At 51.5% G+C, this 25,119-nt stretch overlaps 1 protein-coding gene across 1 annotated transcript; it reads right to left on the reverse strand.

Moving 5' to 3' along the window:
* Window positions 1-11,240: 11,240 nt before the first annotated feature.
* IP6K3 (inositol hexakisphosphate kinase 3) lies at window positions 11,241-23,124 on the reverse strand. Its single transcript, XM_065885354.1, has 5 exons — window positions 22,938-23,124; window positions 16,757-16,967; window positions 15,495-15,670; window positions 14,310-14,485; window positions 11,241-11,660 (listed from the first exon to the last, which is right to left on the reverse strand). The coding sequence occupies exons 1-5, from the start codon at window positions 23,122-23,124 to the stop codon at window positions 11,241-11,243; spliced, it is 1,170 nt and encodes a 389-aa protein (XP_065741426.1).
* Between the last annotated feature and the right edge of the window lie 1,995 nt (window positions 23,125-25,119).

Consider the following 25,119-nt stretch of genomic DNA (forward strand, 5'->3'; position numbering starts at 1 on the left):
GTGGGAGGGAGGAGTGAGCATGCGCTACTTGGCCGGCCCCCTGCTGCTTTCCGGGCGGGGCCGCTGCTCTCCTGTCTCTGCAGGGCCAGCTGATTCAGTCTTCGTCCTCCTGGAACCAGCCCGGTTCCCAGGGGCAAGTCAGTCGTGGAGTACACCGGGGATAGCTTGCTTCTCTTTTTCAGTGACTGCACAAGCTCCAGACTAAAAAACCCTCCTCTGAGACCTCTGCTAATTGCATAAGCGACTACGTTTGCATGTAAATACAAGTGGTTATTCGATGAAGATGTGTTTGAACTTAATCACGTAGCATGCACACGTGGTTCGCAGTCCCCCTCCCCTTTCTCACAGTCCCTGTACCTGTCGCTACCATTTGGTGATCTGCCACAATTCCTTCTTTGGTGCTACTCAGCTCTGTCCCTCTTTCCCCAGCTTCTATCAGTATCCTTTTGAGCGCCCCCTCCCCAAGCCAGCTACTTTTCCCTGCTTGAGCAACGTCATCTGGGTTGATTCAGCCTGGAAAAACTTGTCTCACCAAGCCTTCTCTTCTACATCTCCAGCTGCATATCATGTGGGATGCTCTGATTTTTCTTTTCAAAAGATACCCCCACCTTCCAGATTTTCCTTAAGAAAGTCTCAGCCCCCTTTTGCATCTTTACTGCCTGAATTTAGCCAGGACCATCCTGTGCACACACTTGGCTTCCCGCAAACCTCTTCCTTCTCACCTTGCCTAATTCATAAGTCCAGGAGACTCCTGCCCTGAGTCAGGAAGTGAATACATAACCAAAACACAAAGTTAAAAGTGACAAGGGCTTTCATTGAAGTGTTAGGGAATACTAGGAGTTTGGAGAAAGAACTAGTACTTCTAGCTGTTCAGGAGATAAGGAGGTGGAAGATCAGGGATTGCTTCCGAAGGAGATAGCATTTGGGCTGGGCCTTGAGGATGGTTAGAATTTGGATAAGTGGGAATGGAGGGACATTCCTTCCATAGCAAGAGCCAGGCCTGGGGCAGAATGGGAGAGCTGAAGAGGGAGGAGGAAAAATCAGTGGGTGGTTTTAACAGAGAACAGCTCTGAACTGTCTGAAGTCCTTAAGGGTAAAGACCTATGAATGAGAACCTTTGGGGACCCAGGGTGTGTGATGCCCACTTGAGGTGAGTTCAGGGGGAGTGGAAAACGAGGCGCTCAAGGGCACCCCCAACGCATTCCCAGCCCAACAGTACCTACCTGCTCCACTCTCACCACAGCTGTATTTGTAATGGGGAAGAACAAATCTGAGTCCATATTGGATCTGTTTCTTTTACTTTAACCCTTGTATCTATTGCTTTTGCTACAAGAGTGTTGCCTATAGCCTGAGATATACAGGATAGCCCATTCTCAAGGCTCTGACCTTTAAAGGTATAACACTTTCCATTCATACAGAGATAAAAAGTTGCAGAACAGAGGATACCATTTGTCTTGTTGGAGGTTTACAGGAGCATTAAGACTGGACCTATGTGGACAGCTGCAAGAACAAAGGATTCCGGCACCAAGAAGTTTGCAGCAACCAACCACACCCATTTTGGTATAAAAGAAGCCTGAATTCTAACTCTGGGAAGGTGGTTCTTTGGGACACTACTTCACGATCTTCTCAGTCTGTGGGCTTTCCGAATAAAGTCACTGTTCCATGCCCCAACAACTCGTCTCTCGATTTATTGGCCTGTCGTGCAGTGAGCTTGGACTGGGTAACATACTTATAACCACATAGTTTTGATGGCTGTCCCGAGGCCCAAAGAGGAGGGTTATATCTATTTACTATCAGTATCAAGCTCCAGGTACCTAGGGCTGTGCTGGGTGCCCCAAGGCCTTGTCGTTCTGCCTGAGGCCCCATCACAGCTGTGGCTTTGAAGAGCACCTGGCTGGCCAACAGGTGTCTTGGGAGGCAGGGATAGAGGTCCCTCTGTCTTCAGCAAGAGAAAGAGTAACATGGCTTTCACCTAACTTGAGGCACAAGCGGAAGCACAAGGAGAGGTTGAGAAGAACAAGTGGAGCAGGGGAAATCCGAACCAGTGCCTCTAAGGCTCTCGTTTCCCCAGCACAGCATCTTCTGGATCAGCCTGTTGTTGCCCTGGTTCAGTACCCACCTCTCTTCCCCCCACTGCAGGCTTGTCTGACTTGATGGTTCAGTAGTGAGGCTGTGGAGGCTGATAGACGTGGGTTGGAATGTGGACTCGCTCATTCATTCATTCATTCATCCAGGACTATCTGTACAATTTGTGGGGGCCCAATGAAAAATGAAAATGTGAAGCTCCATATTCAAAAATTATGAAAAATTTCAAGACAGTAACAGCAGAGCATTAACCTGGGGGCCGGGGTGGGGGGGGTTGCCTTCAGATCACAAACCCACAAAGCCAGCCCTGAGCTCCTTCCACGTGGTGGACAAAACAGGTGAGGGCCCTGATCCCACGGGTTTTACATTTAAGTGGGAGGAAACAGACAACAACCAAGCTAACATACCATAACAATAACAATAACCATCATAATGCTTTATACGTATTCAGTCCTTTAGTAAATGAACAAGATCATTTCAGATGTGATAAGTGCCAGGGAGGGGTCAAGTCAGGGTGCTACATCCACAGTGATTGGGGTGGGGGCGGGGTCTGGGTGGCCTGGAGGCGCTTGTGTTTGAGAGAGACCTGAGTCACACGAGGGGCAAAAGCAACTTCCAGGTAGAGGGGCAGCAAAGGCAAAGGCGTTTGGAGCAGCCAAACTTGGGTGGGCTATTTAATCACTCTGAGCCTCAGCTCGTCATCTTAAAATGGGAATTATAATGATAAATTGACACGTACTGAGTGTTTGCTGTGTGCCTGGCACTGTTCTAAAGGCCTTCCTGTTGACTCATTTGGTCCTCACAATGGACCTCAGAGAAAAGTACCACTTTTATCCCCATTTTACAGAGTTGGAAACTGAGGCACAGAAAGGACAAGGACTTGCCGAGGTCACCGGGTGGGTAAGTGGCAGAGCCTGGACCTGGACCCCAGCTGACTGACTCCAGAGCCTGTGCACTTACCCCTCCATCAGATGCCTCTTCAGGCCTCCGTGCAGCATTATCGCTGTGAACTGCATGCATGGTGTGTTTCTGTATTTTCCCAGGGGACACTGGGGGCATCTCTGGCCTTGTTTTACCTTGTCACCCCCGCCCCCCCAATGCCTGTGGGTGATTGGAGCCTGAGTCTGGGCTCACTGGCTTGTCAGTCACCGGGTGCCATTCTGTGCACATTAATAGGCGTTGCCTGGAATGTGGCTTGGCAGTGCCAGCCCCTCTGGAAGTTGATGACCATGTTAACACTCACCTGCTGACTGTCGCTCATTCCACACTGAATGCAGCCTCCCCTGGCTCCTTGAAAAACTCCAGCGGGGCTGCACCTCCCAATCCATTTAGGATGGGTATTTGGGCTTTATGGAGCCCTACTAGCTCTTTATAGAAACCAGGCACCATCAGGGGGAGGAGAGCAGAGGGAGGGAGCGCTGCTTCAGTTTTTCAAATTATAACGATCCCAGTCACTGAAACACCGAATCGCACATTTAAATCGCTTGAAAGTAAAAATATCATTTTGTAATGCTGCTGTTAATAATGTAAACATTAAAACCGAATTATATACTTAGCTGTATTGTGGGGCACAATTGCCTGATTTTTCTTCTTTCAGCTTCTTCAACTGTAGGAAATGATTGGCTGCAGTACCCAGATACGTTACCATTAAAAGTGGGTCCGGATTTGCACTGGAGGACCTAGTCATTTAGTGCCCCTGGAAGGGTCATGCTGGCAGCAGACTGCTGCCTTTCTCTGGAGGTGAGCTTTTTTTCAAGATACGTATGTGTTGGAGGTGTGCTGGGGGATGCTGGGGTCTTAAATTTCAGCCTAATACATCCAGACCCCTCAGCTCTGTTGAGATGTCTTGTCATCTGCCCCAGGGACCTGCCTCCCCACCTTCACTCTGCTCTCTACTCAATGCCACCTCAGAGAGGCTTTCCCTGGTCCCCATTCAAAGTAGCAGCCCTCTCAGTTTTGGTTCCCTTTTCCCTCCAAGCACTAGTCACTATCTGACAACAGGCCCTGGCAACCAGTCATCTCTCACCAAAGGAATCTGAAGAGAAAGGACGTTAGAATAAACCGAGGTCTCCCAGCCTACCTGTGCCCACCCTCTCTCTTTTTTTTTTTTTTACATCTTTATTGGAGTATAATTGCTTTACAATGGTGTGTTAGTTTCTGCTTTATAACAAAGTGAATCAGTGATACATATACATATATCCCCACATCTCCTCCCTCTTGTGTCTCCCTCCCACCCTCCCTATCCCACCCCTCTAGGTGGTCACAAAGCACTGAGCTGATCTCCCTGTGCTATGCGGCTGCTTCCCACTGGCTATCTATTTTACGTTTGGTAGTGTATATATGTCCATGCCACTCTCTCACTTTGTCACAGCTTACCCTTCCCCCTCCCCATATCCTCAAGTCCATTCTCTAGTAGGTCTGTGTCTTTATTCCCGTCTTACCCCTAGGTTCTTCATGACCTTTTTTTTTTTTCTTAGATTCCATATATGTAAGGCCAGAAACTATCAAACTCTTAGAGGAAAACATAGGCAGAACACTCTATGACATATATCACAGCAAGATCCTTTTTGACCCACCTCCTAGAGAAATGGAAATAAAAACAAAAATAAACAAATGGGACCTAATGAAACTTCAAAGCTTTTGCACAGCAAAGGAAACCATAAGCAAGACCAAAAGACAACCCTCAGAATGGGAGAAAATATTTGCAAATGAAGCAACTGACAAAGGATTAATCTCCAAAATTTACAAGCAGCTCATGCAGCTCAATATCAAAAAAACAAACAACCCAATCTAAAAATGGGCAGAAGACCTAAACAGACATTTCTCCAAAGAAGATATACAGTTTGCCAACAAACACATGAAAGAATGCTCATCATCATTGATCATTAGAGAAATGCAAATCAAAACTACAATGAGATATCATGTCACACTGGTCAGAATGGCCGTCATCAAAAAATCTAGAAACAATAAATGCTGGAGAGGGTGTGGAGAAAAGGGGACACTCTTGCACTGCTGGTGGGAATGTGAATTGGTACAGCCACTATGGAGAACAGTATGGAGGTTCCTTAAAAAACTATGAATAGAACTACCATACGACCCAGCAATCCCACTACTGGGCATATACCCTGAGAAAACCATAATTCAAAAAGAGTCATGTAAGGCTTCCCTGGTGGCGCAGTGGTTGAGAGTCCGCCTGCCGATGCAGGGGACACGGGTTCGTGCCCCGGTCCGGGAAGATCCCACATGCCGCGGAGCAGCTGGGCCCGTGAGCCATGGCCGCTGAGCCTGCGCGTCCCGAGCCTGTGCTCCACAACCGGAGAGGCCACAGCAGTGAGAGGCCCGCGTACCGCAAAAAAAAAAAAAAAAAAAAAAGTAATATACCACAATGTTCATTGCAGCTCTATTTACAATAACCAGGAGATGGAAGCAACCTAAGTGTCCATGATCGGATGAATGGATAAAGAAGATGTGGCACATATATACAATGGAATACTACTCAGCCATAAAAAGAAACGAAATCGAGCTATTTGTAGTGAGGTGGATAGACCTAGAGTCTGTCATACAGAGTGAAGTAAGTCAGAAAGAGAAAAACAAATACCGTATGCTAACACATATATATGGAATCTAGCTATCTATTTTACATTTGGTAGTATATATAAGTCCATGCCACTCTTTCACTTCGTCCCAGCTTACCCTTCCCCCTCCCCGTGTCCTCAAGTCCATTCTCTACATCTGCATCTTTTTTTAAAAATTAATTAATTAATTAAATTATGGCTGTGTTGGTTCTTTGCTGCTGCTCACAGGCTTTCTCTAGTTGCAGTGAGCGGGGGCTGCTCTTCGTTGCGGTGCAAGGGCTTCTCATCGCAGTGGCTTCTCTTGTTGCGGAGCACCAGCTCTGGCACGCAGGCTTCAGTAGTTGTGGCTCACGGGCTTCAGTAGTTGTGGCTCACGGGCTCTAGAGCACAGGCTCAGTAGTTGTGGCACATGGGCTTAGTTGCTCCGTGGCATGTGGGATCTTCCTGGACCAGGGCTCGAACCTGTGTCCCCCGCATTGGCAGGCAGATTCTTAACCACTGTGCCACTAGGGAAGTCCTTATGTCTGCATCTTTATTCCTGTCCTGCCACTAGGTTCTTCAGAACCATTTTTTTTTTTTTAGATTCCATATATATGTGTTAGCATACGGTATTTGTTTTTCTCTTTCTGACTTACTTCACTCTGTATGACAGACTCTAGGTCCATCAACCTCACTACAAAAAACTCAATTTTGTTTCTTTTTATGGCTGAGTAATATTCCATTGTATATATGTGCCACATCTTCTTTATCCATTCATCTGTCGATGGACACTTAGGTTGCTTCCATGTCTTGGCTATTGTAAATAGAGCTGCAATGAACATTCCCACCCACTCTTTAGAGGTCTGAGGGAGAAAGGTGAAGGGCAAATCGGGGGTGGGTAGATTCCTGGAGTTTGTTCTAGGATGAGCTCTCAAACCTCCTGTCCCATCTCAGGGCAGCTTAGTGACAGAAGGGAGGGGTTCTGAGCAATGCCTAATGGAAAGGAGCCAACCTGGGTGCAAGTCAGCCTGTCTGTCCGGCGCCTGACTTGGTGTCATCCCAGAGCTGCTTTCCTCCCTCCCTCCCTCCCCTCTGATTCTTGGCACCCACACTTTCACTTTTGTTCTTTCCCTCATCTTCTGTTTTATGTTTTGGCCACAGAGGATGCAGATTTAAATCAAAAGTCCAAAGTTTAGATCATTCTGAAGAGATGCTGGGAGTGGTCTTGCCTTGCCATGTGTTTTATTAGACTGCTTCCTGCCCTTTCCAGCATGGTCTAAAAGGTTCTCTGCAGCTGGGAAGAGTGATGGGGCTGCCAGGGTGCTGCCCAGAGGCCCAGGCCTTCCTGATGACATTGCATTATGGAAAAACTGTAGTAACACTCTGCTTTTGAGCTTCCTCTTCAATCACACAGGGGACTCCAGAGGGAGAGACGTGGGGCTGGCTGACTGTCTCCCAGGCTGCCCCTGTCCCTGCACCCCAGCCAGTGTGTGTGTGGGGGTCAGGAGCAGCTGCTTCTCCCCATCACCTGTCTTGAGGACCGAGTCAGAGGTCCCGTGGGACAGATGAGGAAACTGAGTTTGGGGAGAGGCTAAGCCAATCTGCCAGCACTCTGGGCACACTCATTGTGTGAGGACATAGCCTGGGGGAGGATCTGGGTCAGAATCCCCAGTTCTGGTGCTAACAGTCCCCTGCTAACCCCACACGCCCACCCACTTGCTCTTTATGTCTCTGTTTCTCCCCCCATAAGTCAGGTATCAATTTGATGTGAGGTTTATGGAGAAAGGTTACAGTAGAGACATGCTAGGTTCTCATCAAACCCATTTCCTCATCCCGTGCACACAATTAAAGTAATCTCAGCCCCGCGACTCCATCTGGGTAGGGCCACAGGATGGGATATGAGGTCTGCCTTCTCCATGCTGTCTAAATTTCAGGACTGTGGTTGAAGATGGTGGTGTCACAGGATGGAAGGATCCTGGATCCCTGGATGGCTGTGTGGAGCAGAGACTCTCTGCCAACCCCCAAGTGGATCGAAATGTGAAGCCACTGATATTTGGAGATTGTCTGAAAATAGTTATCCTCCTCTGACTACTACCTGTGTGTTTCTCAGTTCAAAAACGAAGAGAGCTCCCCAGTCTGGGGAAGAAAGGCTCTTGCAGTGTTCCAGGTGAGAGCTGGCAGTAGAGGCGGAAGGTTCAGAGGCCTTTTCTTTTTTTTTTTTTTTTTTTTTTTTGCAATACACGGGCCTCTCACCGCTGTGGCCTCTCCCGCTGCGGAGCACAAGCTCCAGTCGCGCAGGCTCAGCGGCCATGGCTCACGGGCCTAGCCGCTCCGTGGCATGTGGGATCTTCCCAGACAGAGGCACGAACCCATGTCCCCTGCATCGGCAGGCAGACTCCCAACCACTGCGCCACCAGGGAAGCCCCCAGAGGCCCTTTCTAACTCTCACATTCTGGGGTTTCTCCATTTCCATCTTAATCTCCCTCGGTGCCCCGTACATCATCCTTTTGTGGTCAACACAGGCCACTTGCTGTGCCCTGAGCAGAATGCTTGATTCCCCGTTCCTGTGGTTGTTGATCCTTTTCCTGGAACACCCGCCCCTCTTGATCACCTTTCAGACCTGCCTCCCTTTCAAGGCTCAGCTTCACCTCTGTGATCACCCCATGTGGCAGGGAGTCCTCACTGCCTCTGCTCTCCTGTGTAGCACTCTGCACTGCTAAGCAAACGGCCCCCATCCCCTGTTGAAGCACCCGTGATATTTTCACATGAGGGTCTTTACTCTCTCATTAAGTCATGAGGTTCTTAAGGATAACATCACAATCCCCACACTTCCTGGTTTCCTATAAGGCCCTGGCACCGTGCGTCAAGCACCAGGCACTCGGAAAATATCTTTTGGGTGGATGAATGGAGGGAAGGAAGGACAGATGAATGAAATCGCGAACAAATGAATGAGATACTTGGCCAGATTTCCAAGGGTCTCCACCATCTGGGCTCACTCCATCTTTCTGCTCACTTCTACTCCCAGCCACAAAACCCCCACCCTGACTGGGCTGGTCTGTTGACAGACTCACGAGCCTGCTGGATTTTTCCCTCCTTCCACTCCCCACCCCTCACCAATGCCCCAGCCCCTTTCCACTCCTGTCACCTTTCATGGCCCAGATGAAGTCTCACCTCCTCCAAGTTTCCGTGATGACTCAGCTCTCCGCAAACCTGTTCAACTTTATTACAGGATTGATCACCTGTACCATGTGGATTAATCCGCTGTATCATTAGGTATGTACTGTGTGGTTTGTGTCAGTTCATTTGTGTTTTTCTTGCCTCAACTAGAATCTAAGCTCCCAAGAGCTGGATCATCCATAGCACTTAGCAAAGAGAACAGCAGGGAACAGCTGAGCAGGACAGGGCTGTGCTTACAGATTGCTGGGTACCTGGGGCTCCCTCACCCTTTTGCCATTTTTCAGTAAACTCAGATTGGAGAGCAAACACGTACACACCCATCACTTTCTCTTCTCTCTGAATCTTTCTGTTCTTCTCCCTCTACCCAGATTTGCGATACTTGGGTGGACTCATTCAGCCAAGTTGCTGAATCTGTAAAGCTTCACACAAGCTTCCAGACCACAGTTGCCCCTCTGAGTCCAGGAGTCTAGGAAGAACAGTCTAAAACGGTAGCCAACTTTGTCCCTTGCAGCAAACTGCACTATTGTTGGTGATATCTTCAGGAGGAGGAGAGAATCATTTGGGCTGAACCTCAGAAGATTTGCAGAGGAGGAAAAAGACTGCCCATGAAGGGCACCGTGGGGTAAAGGGGTAGCGGGTCAGCACATCGGCAGGAAGCTGGAGCCAGCCACGGAGAGCAGTTGCAGCATGGTTGGCCACATGGGTGGCCAGTCCGAAAAGACTTAGATACCAGCTGACATTCCCCTCAGCCTCAGGCAGCTCCCACAGTACAAAAGGCAGAGAATGGGGACAGAAATCAGAAGCTCAGCCAGGGAGCTTTGGACTTGGTTGACGTGGTACCAGGTTCTCAAGCAAGGAAGTGACCCAGAAAAAGCAGTATATCGGGCTCCCTTTCATCATTAGCAAATCTTTTGTTTTCGGCTGACTTCCTTCTGCCACTCAGCGTGCTTTGACTCAATTCTCCACCGTGGACGCAGGGCACGCAAATCACTCACATCTTTACCTCGGCCAAACATGAGTAGGCAAGTTACCTCGCTTGGAAATCCATATAATGTAAACTAAAATTAAACAAAAGTTTTTATTGTGCAGGCACTCTTTCCTTCTACTGGTGTGGATTTTTTTTTTTTTGGTGCGAATTTTTGAAAGTTGATGATAATTAGCTATGAGAACACAAAGATGGTTTCATTTTGTACTGTATAAGGTTCACGTGAAAGGACCACTTATTTCTCAGGTATGGTGCCCGCCTTGTGATACACGCAGATATTTTATTAGCCACCATTTCTCACCCAGGTTCCCCGAAGGATTACAAGGAAATCGGTGAAGTGTTCTTGCTGTGTATACTTTAATCACCCATAAATTGGAATTACCATACAGTATCATGATCAGAATCAACAAACAGAAAGGGTAATGATGCACACCAAATAATCGCTGGTGACCTCAGCAATTTTATTAACAAATTTATTTCCCTAATTGGGTAATGTATCTCAGTGCTTGACTCGAGGGCATTATAATAGGTTTCCACGCTGCAGAAGAAGCAATTAATTAGAACTGTTTGCTCTCAGTTCCGTATTTACACTTGTCCACCCGTCTCATAAACATTGCCTGGTTTCCTGGGTCCTCCGGGCTCCTCTCTTCTGACTCCCCCACCCCACCCCCTAAATAAATAAATAGAACTGGAGAGTAGAAGTTCACATCTTCCTTATGTGTAGTTCACCCCCGCCGGAAGCTGCATTTCATGGTCAGAATCTGACAAAATCATCACTTCCCGTGGGACCCGCCTCTCCACGGGCCAAAATGGGGAAGCTGGGGTCTTAGTTTGCCAGTACTGTGTCTGGGATTGTCCTTGTCCATTCAGAACCTGGGGACAAAGCTGGTGAGATGGGCAGATCTGTCCCAGTTCACCCTGCCCCACCAACAGTGCCTCTGAGGAAGGTAAGAGACATTCGTTAGCTCTGTCTGCCCTGGGAGCCAGCAGCCCATGTGAGCAGAAAAACGATAACTAGGGAACTCATTCTTCCAGGTTTCCTCAAGTAAGGTTTTTTTTTCTTTTTTTTTGCCTTACAGCTTGTGAGACTGCAGCATGACACCAAGAAAGCATCTTTAAATGCAAACACTCCAGAATCTCACTGTAATGCTGGCCTGTATCTCCTCTGCACCCCACCCTTTACTCCAGAAAGGCGCCATTTCATCCTGCCGTGCAGCCTGCGACGACCGGCATGAGTGCAAGATGCCAGGGTACGTGAATCACCTCCAGAGCTGGTTTCCTTAGCAGCTGTTAGTATAGCCTGCCATGTATAGAGATGGCTTTTGAATGTAGATGTAATTATTACAGACACATCTCAGGGGTGTGTAGACTACCCTAGCTACCAACAGGCCCCTTTGGAGAGCTATCCTCCAGAAAAATCTGGATGGACCCAACAAGTCTCATTCTCCTTCTTGAATATCCTGCAAGATCTGGATGAGGTTTTCCAGGCCAAAGATATAGCCTGGATCTGGTCCATCGTAGGTGGTGCGTTCATTCCAGGAGCCTTTGTATGTTGTGTGAGCAAAGTCGATCATCCGGATGTCAACTTTGACGACATTGCTGCCATGGGGCATCTGCAGAGTCTCCTGCCCATCGTAGATGATGAGGAGAGAGCTGGAGTAGAACCGGTATGAACTCTGGCTCCTAATGACTGAGAGGAGGGCCCGGAGCTGGCGCTGGATGGGCTCTAGCAGCTCCATCCGGAGCCGGGTCCCGTCGTGTAGGAACTGATAAAGCGCTTGCCTGAAGCCCTCCACTGAGAGTTTTCTTCCATAGTACTTGTCTTTGAAGAGAAAGTGCTTCTTATCGGTTTGATAAACCTTACATTAAAAAGAAGATAGAAAATGTGAAGAATTGCAAACTTAAAAAAAAAATCACATCTGCTACAGGGGCAGCATCACAAACTACCTAATATATAAACAGATTTCTAGAGATGCAGGGCAAGAATGGCTGCAATGACTGGCAGGATGACCTTTCATCAAGCACCAGTGTCACTTTTACATTTTAAAATGCTTTCTGTGCAAGCCTTTAATAGGAATCCAAGGTCTAAAGATCCTTCATCCTATGAAGGTGACCCTCCGCCCACCAGGAAAAGGTTTGGATCTCCTTTCTTGTGAATTTCCAATGTCAACCTCCAAACCATGATTTAAACCCTGGCTTCTGGCCCTCTTTAAATATTAGCAAACCCAAGCAAGAACGCTTTAGTGGGAATCTGAAATCACAGCCAATGGTCTTGGAAAGCCAAGTAGATTAAAATTTCCCCCAACAAAGTTTATGAAGTCCTTTCTCTGCAGATTCTAAGAAAACCGTAATGGCTCTGGGGGTAGAGTGGGGTGAATTGTTTGGAGATGAAAAGACAGGCTAGATCAGGTGTGGATGGAGTTTTCAGGCAGCCAGTGAGATTGAGGGGAGTCTGGATGGAGCAGGGAAGGGTTCGCAGCAGCTCTGTGGGGTTGGTGGCTCCTCTCCTTAGCATCAGCCCTTCTCCCCTCCACTGTCATGTCTTGGCCACCGGAAGGGAGCAGATGGAGGAGAGATGCCGAGGCGGGAGACAGTGGCAGCCGCTCCCATTTCATTCAGATGACAGAGGCGGGCAGAGGCTGAACGGAGGTCAGTGGCTGGCATGGCCAGAGGGTGAGTTGGCACACCTCTGCCTGGCACACCTGGAAAAGGCTGCCCGTACCTGACCAAGACAGTTTCTCAGGTCTTCCCTGCCTTCAGATTACATGATATGTTTACAGAAAACAGGAATTGAAAAAAAAAAATCAGAAAGATACCATCGACTTGGTGTTGCCTTTGGAGGGCTGGAGATCCGCTGTTACAATTAGCCTTCCTAAGCACAAGACAGGCATCTCTTTGTAAATAAATCAGATCAATTTCAGAAGGTTTGAGGTCCAGAGAGAGATTCCATGTACTCCACAAATTGTCACACTCCATTCTCTTGAGGACTGTATTCCAAGCCTTCCTAGGGACATCTGTGCCACACATTTATAGACTCAACTTCCAGCTTCAAGGGGTGGCAGTTTCAATTAAGGAAAGCTATAACGATTACCATCAAATCCGTGTCTGGTTTAGCTTTAGTAGATAGACTCTAAGAGTGAGCCTCTGGAGGAAGTTTATTTCCTCCTGTTCTCCTGCAGTCTTGGCTATAAGCCACATCAGAACAGCAAAAATGAAGTGTGGAGTCGGGGCAATAAAAAAATTAACCATTCCTTTGCTGGGCTTTGCAGGTTACGACCTTCCCACTTTGTTAACGAGAAGAGGTAGCAAGAAGCAGCAGAAAAAGCAGAGAAAGAACAGGAAATGGCCAGTAACGATTCAAAGAGCAGATTGCCCGCCAGCATCTGAGAAGGAGAGGGTTCAGCTTCATGGTTCAAGAGAACGAGGAACCAACGGAGCACGCAGAGAAGCTTTCTCTCAGTTCTCTCCCAGACCTGCTCGCACACTGTCATCAAAGGTCTGCTCTCAACATGGGCAGGACCAACGTGGTCACATGGAAAGCTCCAACTGCCAGAGATCCTGAGATGAGTTTAAAAATGGTGGTTTTTAAAATTTTATTGACGTACAGTTGATTTGCAATGTTGTGTTAATTTCTTCTGTACAGCAAAGGGATTCAGTTATATACATTCTTTTCCATTATTGTTTATCACAGGATATTGAATGTAGTTCCCTGTGCTATACAGTAGGACCTTGTTGTTTATCCATCCTATGTATAATAATTTGCATCTGCTCATCCCAAACTCCCAATGTATCCCTCCCCCCCACTTGGCAACTGCAGTGTGTTCTCTATGCGAGTCTGTTTCTGTTTCATAGAAGTTCATTTGTGTCATATTTTAGATTCCACATATAAGTGATATCATATGGTATTTGTCTTTCTCTGTCTGACTTATTTCACTTAGTATGATCATCTCTAGGTCCATCCGTGTTGCTGCAAATGGCATTATTATGGCTGAGTAATATTCCACTGTATATATATATACCACATCTTCTTTATCCACTCATCTGTCGATGGACATTTAGGTTCTTTCCATGTCTTGGCTATTGTGAAAAGTGCTGCTACGCACATAGGGGGTGCATGTATTTTTTTGAATTACAGTTTTGTCCAGATATATGCCCAGGAGTGGGATTGCTGGATCATATAGCAATTCTAATTTTTTTTTTCATATGGCAATTCTATTTTCAGTTTTTTGAGGAACCTCCACACTGTTTTCCATAGTGGCTGCACCAATTTACATTCCCCCCAAATGGTGGGGTTTTGATATCACTATCCTGAAAGGCGCTCTTTAAAAAACCCAGTGTGTCCTAGACCGGGATACACGTTTTCTTGGTGAAAGAGGTGCTTGGCCGCCGTCTCTGTTGCCCCCACAAAATGAAGGGTCCTGCGGGGGGCAGCAGCATCTGGTTGGGAGACATCCTTGCCCCTAGTGGACATGCCAGGATGTCCAGCCCCGCAGATGTCCCCCACCTACCTGCATGCCGCAGATGCGCACGCCCAGGCAGGCCGAGGTGCTCCGTGCACACTTCCTCATGTGGCGGGCCTTCTTCTCCTCCGACGCATCGTCCCCGTGCTGCCGGGTCCCCATCTTCAGGTCTAAGATGCAGGGATGCTTGTACTGTGACACGACGTTTTCCAGCAGCAGGAACCCTGGTCATGCTACTTTAAGGAAGGCTTCTGAGGACATAAAGGCCACTGCCCCACAGGAGGCGGTTAGCAGGCCTCTGAAACTGGCTGGAGATTCCCTCCTCTGAGCCCCATCCCTTCACTCCCATTTCTTTCATTACAGACCAGCCTGTCAGTCGCTGTGAAGAATTCAAGGTATTAACTTTGCAGGCTGCTTTCATAAGTCCATTTATTTAGGGGGAGTTGATGAGGATGTGAGCTTTTTTTCCTTTCCCTTTTTGCTCTGAGGTTGTAATTTAAATTCAGGAGTGAAATCCCTGGCAGACCATGCCCAATTTACATGCTATGGCAGAAAATCATAAGGCTAAAACCTCGAGTCACTGAATGGGCCAATACCTTTTGGGGAGAAGTGGGTTGATATTAGCTTCAGAGATGAGTTGCAGGAATATTAATTCCAGCAGAGTAGTTATCCTGCAAAAGCTTATTAGGGATGAGGGCTGCAGATGTCTTAGTAAATACAGAGAAACCAGCCACCGGTGCGTGGGAAGGAGCCCAGAGGTGACAAAAGGGGGGCATTTCAAGCCTGAATTTGCTCACTGAGTTTGTGGGAGGTGTAAAAGGGAGAATGGGTGCAGGGACCCACTCTCCCTTCGAACCCGCACCCCTACCCCCACCCAGCGTGGCAGTCATCTTTCCTATCTGCCCACAGAGACCCCAGCCCTGTCCATCCCCACTGCCCAGGTGGCAGAGACACAGTCAGTGGCCCGAACAGGCTTACTCTGTTCAGCTTTTCCCGCATTCCTCCTTCCCCAGCCTCTGGCTTTTCTTTTGGAGAGATCTGCTTTCTCCCAGGTCCCAGGTGGGAGGGCTTGTGCCTCCCACTCTCTCTCACATCAGGCTGTCTCTCCCTACCCACACCTCCCTTGGCCCTGCCCCGAAACGTCTGTCTATCACTCCCTTCACCGCCCCGCGCCCCTGACAGCACCGTGCGCAGTGGTGGCTGGGCGGGCGGGCGGGTCATGGGCAAGGATACGGTGCCTCTTGTTCTCAGGGTACTCAGCGCACAGGCGGCTCAGGTGGGCCTGGTGGCAGTGCAGGCCCCACGGGTTAAAGCTTCTCCTCTCTGTCTGGTTCCCGTTCACATCCTCCACCAGGGAGGGGACTTGGGCCTTGAGGTGGAGCTTGGACCTCAGGAGTGCTGTGGCTGGGCTGCGGGCGGGGGGAGCACACGACAGTCAGGGCCCCTGTGACTGGCTGGGCTCTCCTGGCTGGACCCTGATGTGGACTCTCCCTGGCTACTCTCAGGAGTGCCCTGCCGGCCCTGCTCAGGCCCCGGGGCACCAGATCAGGCCACGCTGCAGGCCTCGAAGGGGTCTCTCTAAAGTCCAGAATAACTCACCGGAGCACGTCACCTCCTCAGGGGGCTGAGGCGGTTTAAATTCACTTGTAAATGACCTGGGTCATTACCTCCCTTTGGAGGCAACACAGTATAGAGGTGGCGACCCTGCCTGGAATCAGAAGGCTGGAGGTTAGGCTGTTACTGTGGCTTCAGATGCCATGGGGGGAAGAATCATAGGTCCTGGGTCCACCCTCTCCTGCCCTCTGCATCTCTGCTTCCCCGTCTGTAACATGGAGATAATATGCACCGCTTCCTGACGCCAAGCCAGGAGGCTTAATTAGATCCTTGGGGAAGGGAGGTACTTTCATTGTATTAGCTCCCTTTTGTTTCCCATAAGAGTTTAAAAAATCCCCAGGGATCCTTTTCATCTGAGAAAGGTCAGCTGATCTGAGAACTGTCCAAGGACCCTGGGCTCCCGCCTGAGTCTCCAGGGCCCCACGGAGCACTGCAGTTGACCTCTCTCCTCTCCAGGCTTGACCGCTACAGAAGGTGATTTTAGAGAGGCATTAGCCACACTTTTCCTTTATGTCAACTCTTCTGGGGTTTCTGCTCTGCACATTCTCCCCCTCCAGAGACACCTCATGGTCTCAGTGAAACAGGTATTTAATGAAACAAATATACACTGAATGTCTGCTCTGTATAGGACTCGGCGTGTGCATCCACTTCCGAGATGAAATGAATTGAAATCCTCCCTCTAGAAGTGGCACCGAAGAAAACGCATTCCTTTTTCTTTTTGGTCACGTGGCTTATTCTAGACAGAGCCTTCATCTGAATTTCTCCTTTTCTCGGCTCTGGCTCTAATGGGGAGCCATCGGCCTGGGCACAGGTGGGAGCAGTGCTGGTGCCTGCTAGGGACATGCGGCCCGGGTTCTGTCATCCTGCCAAGTGGCCCTCACCTCTCCTTGAGTGAGTGTGCCAGCTGGGTGTGCTGCCACTGGGGGAGGGGGAGGGCACCACCGCTGCTGGTGGCCTGCTGGAGGGTCTGCCATATGGCCACGGCCGCCGACTCCGTGGAGACCTGGAAGGGCCCCCGGATCTCCTTCAGTGGGTTGGCAACCAGGCTGAGATGGCCTCGGCTGTCTTTCTGGAGGTGCACAGTGATGGTGCCTGCAGAAGGGGAGGGATGGAGAAACCAGATGACATTTACGGAGTGGATGCAGTGTGATGTCCTTTTAAACTATAGTTTAATGGCAGTGGTCAACTGCCCCCCTTCCCCAGCTCGTCTCTCAAGGAAGAGCTACGGGGACTGGCCTCAACCCGATCCTGTTCCAGAATCAGCCTAGAGCTGCGGAGCCTGCAGAAAATGGCCTCGTATGGATGCTGGCAAAGCTTCTGCTTCGTCACCTCTCCCTGCCCCTTCATGCTTGAAACAAAGCAGCTGCGTACATTTTGTCCTCACATCTCCACTCCTCCGTGCGCGAGCACACCACCCAGGCACCCCGCAGCACCCCACCGGGGCCCAACCTGGGGCATCCGAGCTGGTCCTCTGCAAAGAGGGCCCCCGCGTCTGAGTGGCAGTGAGGGAAGCCGGGGGCTCCTCTCATTCCCGCCCCTTGTCCTCTGCCTCCTTCGACACCCTGGCTCTCCCCTCTGTTAACCTGTATCTGAGCAGCTTCCTCCAGGAAGCCTTCCTCTAACAGCCTCCTGGGCCTCCTGGTGCTTCTTTCATCCTCCCCCCATCCCTGGCTTTCACACTGACGTTCACCATTGCCTACGGTTAGACGCACAGCACGTGAAGATTATGGACAGAATGTGGTTCTTTGATAGAAAACAGAAGGCGTGTGAGATTTCTCCAATGGTACCTCCTAACCACCGGTGTTTGTAATCCAGGCATAACATCCTACTCCAGTCGCTGGCTGTGATAGCGAAGGATGTGAGGACACCCATGGAACCCATGCGCTAGCCGAGCTTCTCCTTTAGGACATTGACCAGGTCAGGTCATTGGCTCTGGCCTGTATGTTAATGGCTCTCTGGTGTTCTTTGGACTTCTCGCTCTGGTGGCAGGGTCCAGCCCTCCCTCTGTGGGTGCCCAGCCTCGCCAGAGTTCTGGTGAAGGTGGAAGATACTCATGGTCGTGGCCCGGGAGACGGCCACACGAATGTTTTTGAGAGAACCGGCTCTCTACAGAGTCCTTTGCTCCCTGTTCTTCCTGCAGCTGATGCCGTGAGGACCCTCTCTTTGCTCCTTCTTCTACCAACCCATTCTCCATCCATCTTGTGCCTGGGGGCTGACTCTGGCATGCAGCAATGGCTCTTTTTTTTTTTTTTCGGTGCGCGGATCTCTCACTGTTGTTGCCTCTCCTGTTGCGGAGCACAGGCTCCGGATGCACAGGCTCAGCGTCCACGGCTCACGGGCCCAGCCGCTCCACGGCATATGGGAACTTCCCGGACCAGGGCACGAACCCGTGTCCCCTGCATCGGCAGGCGGACTCTCAACCGCTGCGCCACCAGGGAAGCCTGCACCAATGGCTCTTTTGCCTGACAGTTGGGCCAATGAGGGACACTGGCTGGAGATGGGGGGAGGGGAGGAGAAAGGTTGGGGCTTTATCCCACTTGTTCCCTCCCTGCTGCGGCGTGGCTCTGCCGTGGCTGTGTTTCTCTGCAGCCTCCCTCTTGCTCAACTCTACCATGCCCTCACCTTGGCCCTTCAGGCCTGGGGTTGGTTACAGTCTTCCAGTCGTGCCGCTCCCTGGTTGCCTCACCATCCCCAGTTGTTCCCCCCCTTTTCTTTTTGGCAGCGCTGCATGGCATGTGGGATCTTAGTTCCCCAACCAGGGACCGAACCCATGCCCCCTGCAGTGGAAGCATGGAGTCCTAATTCCTGGACTGCCAGGGAAGTCTCCCCAGTTGTTCCCTTAATCCTGTGTGCGATTCTGTGAATAGTCCCTTGAAAAATTCTCTTTATTTAACTCCCTTGGCATGTACTGCTCATTTTCCGCTGGGACCCTGACAGATGGGAGGGTTGTCTGTGGTCACATCCTCCCAGGTGTTGCTTTCCTCCCCTGGCCACTTGGTCACCTTCTCAGCGTTTAAGTGGTCATTTCTGCTGGACCAGCAGCCAAGGCAGCCGATTTCCCCTCGTGCGGCCCTGCCCGGCCCTCCTGGGCTGCTCAGAGCAGACACTCATTTTCAGGGCTGCTCTATAATTCAGCGAGGCACGCTCCAGGCCCATCTGTGCCTAGCTCAGTGGTCTCTCTGGGCCAGGCCTGTCATCTCAGGTTCCCAGTGCCCTAATCCTGCAGCCTGAGCGTGACCTTCGGTTCCCTCCAGTTCCTTAAAAAACTCTGCTCTTCCTTAGCTCATCCCAGGCCCCAGTGTCCCGTGAAGTGATCATGATAGTAACCATAACAGAGCATTCTGTAGTTTACCTGGACAGTAGCCTGCATCCCTAGACCAAGCCCACCAGGGCTGTCCTGCTCATGAGAGCAGGGGGCTGATGGCAGGTCAGGGACACAAGTACGGTAGTAATAACCACTGCCTGGTCTTTTACACCTACTGTGTGCCAGCATTCTGTGCATTTTGTTGATCACTAAGCCTGCAAGTCACTTGACTGTGGTCACTGAGGCTCAGAGAGATCGATAACTCACCCGAGGTCACACAGCTGGTAAGGGATGGAGGCCACGCCAGCCGTGAATGTGGGAGACGGAACAGGCTGTCGTACTGAGCCTGGGACTTAATCGGGAGACTCCTGTGTCATCACGCTATGTTTACCCGTGTGTGGACGAGGCACACTCCTGCTGTGTCCCCAGTCACATTTGTTCTGGTCCTTCTGTTCCACAGGAGCGAACGGAGAGGCTACGATGCCACCACCTCGTGAGAGTGCCGAGGGCCGGAAGCGCCAAGAAGCCCAAGGATACGGTGTTACATTTCCAGCCTAGACTTCTTGGCGGGAGGGTCACTGTGCTTGTTCCGGGGAGGAGGACTGGCCTGGGAACCACCCCCAGGCCCCAGAGCCTACCCTCCAGGTGTGAGAAGAGGGGGAGCTGGCTGGCCTCTGTGCTTGCCTTGGGTGTCCATGGGGACTTGGCGGCCCACGGGCTCCCAACACTCTGCTGTCCCTGCCTGGCCAGGAGAGTGGGGGACCCCGGCCCTGTCTGCCTGCTCACCAGCCCCCCAAGCACCTGGGCAGACACGAGTGCTCACTGCCTTGGCTGACGTGCCCAGAGCATCTCAGCAATTTCGATTTGGCTGAGTTGCTTCCGTAAGTATTCTGTCATGCACTTATTTTTAAGCTCATGAGAACATTTATTTGCCGCCGTCTGTAATATGAATCTGGCTCATCCACTACCAACCTGACCTAGGAGCATGTCCTCACTCACCCAAAGCCGATGGGCAGACTGGGAGGCAGACGGACACAGCCTCAAGACGCTGTCATGCCCAAGGAACCCAGCAAAGGGTCCAAGATGAGCTCCTGGCACGGGGAAGCTGCCCTTGGGAACGACGTGCCTGCCCAGCAGTCCACTGCCATCACCGTGCAGGGAGTGAGAAGGAAGAGGGCGGGCTCTGCGGCATGCGGCGGCCACGTCAGGAACAGCCTCTCTTTCTGGGTTGTTCCCACCAGCAAGAAAAGGGAGACCCCTGTGGCAGCCTTGTGGGTGTTCGAGTTCCCCTGACCTGAGGCCACTAGCTGAGTGACCCTGGGCAAGTCACATCCCCTCCCACGTTGGGCTGGGTGACCCCTGAGCACTGGCATCTGAGGAGTTGTCTCTTCAGTGATAGTCACTGGTGGAGCCGGCCTGGGGGGCTGAGAGCCCACACTTGGGAGCCATACTTGAACTCTGGCTCTGCCTCACTAGCTGTGTGGCCTGAGGCAAGTTGGGTAACCTCTCTGTGCCTCAGTTTGCTAACCTGTGAAATGGGGATGATAGAAACACCTTCCTCAGAGGACTGTTGTCAGGATTAAACGAGTCAGTCATGGAAACTTCTTCCAGTGTGTCTGGCACTGAGTGAACCGGGTTGGCCGATATTACTTTTCTTTTCTGGTGAAACAAGATGCCCGCACAGCCTGAGGTCCTTCGAGGGACCCTTTCCCATCCCAAACCTGACTTCAGCTCCCTGACCCTGGCGTCTGAGGGCTTGAGGGTCCCACTTCTGGGCCCTTTCTAGTGTCTCCTCAGACGTACGCTTCCTTGGGTGGTGCCTGGATGCTGGCACCACGTGGATCGTGTTCGGGCAGGTGAGGGAATCAGCGTTTCTGCATCATCGAAACCTCCTATTTGGGTGTCACGCCAGCCCATGGGCTCTGCCTCACCCTCACCCTCAGCCAGCCTGTTTGGTCTCACCTGAGAGATGTCCTGTGGTTCCCTGACCCGACCCCTCCCGACTTGTTTGCAAACATCATCTCCTGAATGAAGCCCCAAGGCAAAGACTGATGCATGAAGTGATGACTCGAATTAATCTATCAAGTTAGCAGGGCCCCAAGGCGGGTGGTACCAGGATGGGCCCAACCTGAGAGGGAAGCAGGGCAGAGGAGGGGTCTGGAGAGTCGACAGTGCCCAAGACTCCCCAGAGTGGTGCGGTCCTAACCCCCCCGCGCCCGCTCCCCCCCCCCCCCCCCCCCCCCCCCCGCCAAATGGAGGATGGCTTGTGCACACAGGGAACGGGGAGGGCACCAGGATGTTGTCCTGGAAACCCACCGGCCTCTTTCACTTCCCCGCTCTCCCTGGGGCTGCCCTGGCAGACTGTCTCAGCTCCAGAGCTGTGTCAAACCAGCGTGAAATGCTGCGGGCAGGAGGCCACCCCACCCGAGATCCTGCCGCCCCTTTGCTGGCTTGAGTTCAGTTGTGAAGGGCCAGATGTTAGCTCCAGTGGGTGCTCAGACAAGATGGGCAGTGATCCACAGCTGATGGGCAACACCGGCCTGCGGACCCAGAGGGCCCCCGGGGAGGCCTGCAAAGGCTGTACACCAGCCATCCACCCCTGTCTCTCATTTGTCTTATCTCAGACTCTCAGATGTGCTGGCAGCGCATGACTGAAGCAATGCCCAGGGCTCAAGACCTTGGGCCCCTCTCAGTGGGTCTGAATCTGGAGCATACTGAATACAGATTCCTAGGCACTGACCCTAGAGATTCTGATTCAGAGGTCTTGAATGGGGCCTGGGAGCCTGCGTTTAAACACACACACACACACGCACACACACACACGCACGCACACACACCAGCAATTCTGGTAAAGTTGGTTGATCCTGCATCCCACTTTGAGAAACACTGATGAAGACAGGCCCCATCCTTCCCAGTTATCCACGTCACTGAAATGCAGGTAAGTTTTTAACTGACTTATTAGAGGTTTAAAATCCTCTAAAGGAGGTCTTTTCTCTGAGTATGTATCCCTTTGTGGGCCCGCGGCTGGCAGAGTCCTGCCCTGAGCCCTGTGAACCGCTTTTACCGAAGGCTGGATGTGAACAAAACAGCCTGCCCCGCGGATGCTGGCAGCCCACAGAGTGCCCCTGTCCGGAGGTCAGCAAACAGCAGCCCTCCCCCCCCCACCCCAGCCTTCTCTCCCCAGAACCTACTCTGTGCTCAGATCCAGAACACACACCGCTCCGTGCACTGTTTCCCCAGCTACACCGCGGAAACGCCCCGGCTTTGCCCTTGGATGAGGGTGGGAATTCTGGTTTCCCAAACACACTGTGAACCAGCCCCTCCATAACCTGTCTCAGACCCGAGGCTCCTGCCATGCACCTGGGTCACCCGAGGGAGGTGAAGGAGGTCTCCACCTGTCCTGTGTTTACCAACCACAGTCACAGGACCCAGCCATGGCACTCCCAAAGCACAGACCAGGATGCCCCATCGGGGCGGGGTGGGGCTGGGCAATCACTTTATCCCATTCTCAATTCCTCGAAGCCTGATGGCTTGAGCTAACTCGTAGGACGCCAAATGGCATAACACTCCAGGCCTGGAGGCTCAAAGAGTTTAGAGAAACTGGGGCTGTGAAGACCAGCTGGGCTGTGGAGAGGGGCAGGTCTCCATGGCAACACTTCAACACACCACCGTGCTTGAGGAGGTGGCAGGTGTGTGCGCCCGCCCCGTGCTGGCCCCATGCGGGGACACTGAGCACAGGGGACTGCCCAGACACTCACCTTTGTACTGCGGAGTGAAGCGCTTCATGGCCAGTGGCAGGGACTCGTAGAACCTCTGCTCCTGGGAGATGAGGGGCTTACACACCGTGTACTCATCATACTTCAGTACGCTCAGGTGACCTCCGACCTGGTGCAGGAAGGGCTCCAGTGGCACGCCAGGGGTGTCCATGCTGTCCTGCACCACCATGCTTCAGCGTGGGAAGGGGGCAACTCGCAAATCCACAAGAGGAGGGAGGGCTTGAGGTCGAGGTAGCAGCTCCCGGACAGAAGGCGGGGCTGTCAGCAGTCCTCAACTTTCTCCTTCTTGGCCTTTATCGCTGTCATAGCACAGGTGTCTTCCTGGCTGAGGGCTCTTGGTGGGGTTCCCTGGAAAGCAGAGGAGGAGGGGAAAAGATGTGAGGGAGGTGGTGTGCTGGTGGGGGCAGCACTTGAAGTCGCCAGCCACGACCCCCAGGTAGTTAAACAAGACTGTAAATAGGCATCGATTTCTTCTGGAATAATCCGTTACAAGCAACTGGTAACAGTTACTGCCTCTGGGGAGCAGGGCTGAGATGGAGACTTTTCACTAAATACCATTTTGTGCCTTTTGAATTTTAATATTAAAACGTTCAAAAAATACTACCTAAAACTGTAAGCTTTCAGAGTGCAGTGAGTGTGTCTGAACTTCTCACGTCCCGTTGCCTGCCTTTCTTTGGGAACTTTGATCCCAGCCCAACGAGAAGAGAGCAGAGTCCCTGCTGGTGGGGACTTACCATCCTGCGGGGGCTGGAGGGGTACAGGAATGCTTCATTTTCATACTGCATATACATCTGCTGTGCACCATCAGGACTCCACAACATTATTGCTACGTGACCTGGGGAAGTCACTAAACCTCTCTGGGCCTCAGTTTCCCCATCTGTAGAACCCGATAATTATGATACCCATCTCGTGGACTTAGGGTTCAGAACTGAGATATAAGCCCATGAAAAGGTTAGCCCAGTGCCCGGAGCTAAGTGTTTAATAAATGTGATTTATCATGATTATTTCTAGCATTACTGCCATGGTGGTCATATTTTCCTACCGGCACTGGGAGGGCCGGTTTTATCACTGCTGCTTGCAAATGAGGAAAGCAAGGCCTTTGATGGCTTGCTGGGGCCCACCTCAGGCCAGGAGCACAGGCAGAATTTAAGCGGGGGCTCCTCGTCTTGTCCCCCACCACGTGTGCATCCTTCACCCTCCCTAAGGGCGGGCCTGCCGGAGCTCAGGCAAATGCTGGAACACTGGGCTGGAAACATGGCCCCTAAAGACATCCTGACTTTGTCTCAGGAGAGTGCCAAGGAGACACTGCTAGGGGAGGCTCTTATGGTCGTATTCATCCTGTTCGAGAGGACATTGCCGCAGCGGTGCCTGTCACCACGGAGTTATTAATACTCTCTCCTCTGCTGGACTCCCGGCCGGCCAAGGATGCAACTAGGCTAGGCAGTGCTGGGCGCGATTAACCCTCTGTTGACCTTCATTCTAGACCATGGGCCTGGCTGGCTGGCTCCACACACAGCAGTACCTGTCAACTGCTTCAGGACTCCAGCTCAGAGAAGCTCCCACCAGCCACCTGGACCTCCAGCACCAGGCGGAGTTGAAAGCCTCAGCCCGGCCCGACACTCCCCTCCAGGGCGCCGCTCCCGAATTGACTACTACTTGGCAGGTCATAGAGCTCCCCTTTAGGAAGGGAAAGGGGGTGGCTTCTGCCTGGTGTGGTCATTTGCTTTGCCGGATGCGTGGCTGAAGCATGACTGGGGAGGCTGTGGGTGCTGGGGCGAGGCCTTGGGGCGAGGAGGACTGGGGCCTGTTGGCGAGCGGCTCCCCCCAGCCCTGCTCTGAGTCCACCCAGAGGTGAGCCCTGCTTGGGATCTGCCCCCAGGAGCTGAGGAAATAAGTTGGGAGGCATCTAGATACAAGGAAAATCGGGAATCAGCCCTAGGATGAGTGGATACCTTCAGTCTGGTTATCAGACAAGACATGGCAGTTCCTTGGCAAACCCAATCCTCCTTGCAAACTTGGCCGAAGCAGGAAGGAGGAAGGAAGAGAAAAACCAAGGCGGCCCGACACCTCTGCTCTGGCCGGGCTCACTTGTGTGTCAGCCTTTGCCAGCTCACCTGTCCCCGGGTAAGGGGGGAAGAGGCGCTTCTGGTAAGCAGAGGGACAG

This window comes from Phocoena phocoena, chromosome 10 (genome assembly GCF_963924675.1).
Source record: "Phocoena phocoena chromosome 10, mPhoPho1.1, whole genome shotgun sequence".
In the NCBI taxonomy this organism is placed as follows: Eukaryota; Metazoa; Chordata; class Mammalia; order Artiodactyla; family Phocoenidae; genus Phocoena; species Phocoena phocoena.

What these genes read in the sequence shown, in the direction of transcription:
- IP6K3 (XM_065885354.1), bottom strand. Translation starts at nt 23,124, where the DNA reads ATGGTGGTGCAGGACAGCATGGACACCCCTGGCGTGCCACTGGAGCCC. An exon ending in CTTCACTCCGCAGTACAAAG is followed by an intron (nt 16,968 to 22,937) that starts GTGAGTGTCTGG and finishes CCCCTTCTGCAG; the next exon opens with GCACCATCACTGTGCACCTC. An exon ending in CCCTGAGAACAAGAGGCACC is followed by an intron (nt 14,486 to 15,494) that starts GTATCCTTGCCC and finishes TAGCATGACCAG; the next exon opens with GGTTCCTGCTGCTGGAAAAC.